General features: G+C 48.2%; 1 protein-coding gene across 1 annotated transcript; it reads left to right on the forward strand.

The window, feature by feature from the left end:
- The first annotated feature begins 1,051 nt into the window (after positions 1 to 1,051).
- On the forward strand, positions 1,052 to 2,782 carry LOC137544679 (E3 ubiquitin/ISG15 ligase TRIM25-like). Its single transcript, XM_068265775.1, has one exon. It carries the CDS (start codon positions 1,052 to 1,054, stop codon positions 2,780 to 2,782), a length of 1,731 nt encoding a protein of 576 aa, XP_068121876.1.
- The last annotated feature ends 527 nt before the right edge of the window (positions 2,783 to 3,309 follow it).

Genomic DNA, 3,309 nt, shown 5'->3' on the forward strand with positions numbered 1-3,309 from the left:
GCAATAGGCTGGCTGAGCCATGGGGCGGGACTGATTCAAGTCTCTCTCTGTACCTCCAGCGGTCCCACCCCCAGGAAGTTCGTAGCTGCACAGAGCCAGATATATTTTTACAGGCACCGCATCACCATAACTGGCAACACAGGCAGAGAGGAGAGCGCGGCCATCACATCATGTGACAGGTGACATCACATAGTTGTTAAAAGGCCCACTGGGAATTCCCCCTACCATACGCTAGGCCAGTCCAAGCCTGTCTCCATCTCTTCCCGGTGGCTGGGAGCGTTCTGAGTCTGCGCAGTACTACTGTGATTGACCGGTCGATTCCCAGTCAATTTGAGCATGAAATATCTTGAGAATAGGCCTTGTAAAGCCACATCCACTGTTGCTCTCCAAATGTTATTGTGCCTGTGCATTAACCGATTCCGGCCCAATGCAGTACAAATCTACAGTGGGCAGGGGGCGCTGCGGTCCTGACCGGACGTATCTTCTATGTCCCATTGACCGCACGCCCCCGCCATTCCCATCACTCCCGTCGCGTTCAACCCGCCGAAATTCGCATGCTCTGCCGCCTCTATGACGGCAGAGCACTGTGAGCCGGGCAGGAGCCGTTTTTATTGGCTCCTGGCCCTGTCTTTCATGTAAGCAGCTCCCATTGGCTTACATGGGAAAACAGGGTCAGGAGCCAATGAGAGCGGCTCCAGACCTGCTCACATGACTCTTCCGTCATAGAGACGGAAGAGTCTGTATCCTGGGGTCCCGGCGAGCGGCGATGACGGCGGTTGCGGCGGTAAGGTGCGGAGATTCGTCGGGATTGGACCAGCGGTCTCTGGTCCTTAGGTGCCCGGAGACCGCTGGTCCGAAAGTGGTTAAAATCAAACTTTTTTTTTTTAAATTGTAACTTTCTTTTTAATTTCAACCGCCGCTGAGCATAGTTCATTTCAAGTTCCTGTTTGAATAACTTTGACACAATAGCTCTGCCCCATAATTATTAAGCAGCTGGTTATACTGCATTGCGAAACATTCACTTTCATTTCCCCACCCCTCTGTTGCAGCGATGGCGTCTGCTGCTGATCTGAGGAAGGATCTGGAGTGTACCCTCTGCCTGGACATTTTTACAGATCCTGTGACCCTGAGATGTGGACACAACTTCTGCCGGGTCTGTATTGATCGTGTGCTGGAGACACAGGAGGGGTCTGGAGGTTATTCCTGTCCTGAATGTAGAGAGGGGTTTATGGAGCGGCCTACACTGCTGAAGAACATTGCTCTGACGAACATAGCAGAGTGTTTTCTGTCTACTCAGCCAGACCAGGAGGAGGCCGGAGTCTGCTGTACTTACTGTATTCACTCTGCTGTACCGGCTGTTATGTCCTGTCTACACTGTAAAGCTTCTGTGTGTGATAATCACCTGAGAGTCCACAGCAAGGCACCAGAACACGTCTTATGTGTCCCCAACATTTCCCTGCAGAACAGGAAATGCACTGTACATAAAAAGAGCCTGGAATATTACTGCACTGAGGATGCTGCCTTTATCTGTGTTTACTGTTCCACAAAGAAACACCGAAGACACCGGGTGGAGACACTGGCTGCGGCCTCTGAGAAAAAGAAGAAGAAGCTGAGAAATAATCTGCCGAAACTGATGGCAGACACAAAGGAAGCTAAAAAAAGAGTCCAGAGTCTGGAGGAACGTAGGAGGAAAGCTCAAAATAAAGCAGATGGTGAAACAAAGAGAGTCACTGCCCTGTTTAGAGACCTCAGGAGACAGCTGGACAATCTAGAGAAGAGAGTCCTGAGTGACATCATTAGGCAGGCACAGCAAGTGTCACAATCCTACAATGATGTAATTCAGCAGCTGGAAATAAAGGAGGAGAAGCTGTCCAGGAAGATACGTCACATTGAGGAGCTGTGTAACATGACTGATCCACTGACTGTCTTACAGGAATCAGACACAGGTGACTTGTGTGACACGGAGGACAGAGAGAGACATGATAAACAGCTCCATGATGGAGGGGATCTGGATGTGGCCGGCATCTCACACACATTACACACAGGACTGTCTGATATCATGTCTGGGGTAATTGTGCAGAAACATACAGACACACAGGCCTATCCACATTCTAGTACAGAGGACAAAGTTCCCATCACTGCTAAACTATCCAGGCCACGCCCCCAACCCACCCCCACCGCACAACACACACAGCACCAGGCTGGGGGGACAGAAATTGGGGCTGCACAGCAAACATCAGGGCTGCAAAAGTATGCAGACATATCACTGGCTGTAAACACAGCTGCTAATAATTTACTTATATCAGATGACAGGAAAACTGCATCCAGGACAGACAGAAGCCAGAATCGCCCAGAAACACCAAAGAGATTTGAGGAATATCAGGTGTTGAGCAGCCGGAGATTCTCCTCAGGGCGACATTACTGGGAAGTAGATGTTGGGAGATCAGATGTATGGAGAGTTGGGATGTGTTACCCTAGTATAGACAGGAGAGGAGATCAGTCAGGGATTGGATATAATAACAAGTCCTGGGGTTTGGAGAGGTGGTATAATCAGTACTCAGTGATACATGACAGGAAAGTGATCCGGGTACCTGACATGATCCCCAGTGATAGAGTCAGGATATGTCTGGATTATGAGGAAGGGCAGATCTCCTTTTATGCCCTGTGTGACCCCATCAGACACCTCCACACCTTCACTGCTGCCTTCACTGAGCCTCTCCAAGCTGGGTTATGGGTATATGGAGGCTGTATAAAGATATCTGGGGGGAATAAGGGGAGGTGAGAGATCCGCTTACTGATGACATCACAGGAAGGTAACTGTGATTGGCTCATTATCCCACAAATACTTGCCAGTTATCTGTGATTTTCAGGAACAGTTCTGTCATAAGAATTTCTGTCACTGAGAAAATCCCTGGATTTCTGTCATGACTGTACCATGAAATCCTCATCCTGTGAATGTCTGTAAATCTCTTATCTTCACCTGATACAAAATTAAATGATCTGACATAAATACAGAAATCAGAATAGCAAGACTATACATATACTGTATGTGTGGATCTCAAGTATAAATAATGCATTTATTGTTGCCTTAGCAATGGTAAATATAAGTATCAAAATGTAGCTTTCTTATAAAAACTGACACATACAATTAAAAACATCCATGCATGAGTGACGCTCACTTAGTAGTGAGGTGCGATACAGTTACTGCATGTGACCAACGCCTGGCAATGCCTTATGCAAGAGGTCCATGCCACTATGCCAGTGTTACCCCATGCCCACCATCGATGACACCCCACACTGTGACCAACG

The sequence above is a fragment of the Hyperolius riggenbachi genome, chromosome 2, assembly GCF_040937935.1.
Source record: "Hyperolius riggenbachi isolate aHypRig1 chromosome 2, aHypRig1.pri, whole genome shotgun sequence".
Taxonomy (NCBI): Eukaryota; Metazoa; Chordata; class Amphibia; order Anura; family Hyperoliidae; genus Hyperolius; species Hyperolius riggenbachi.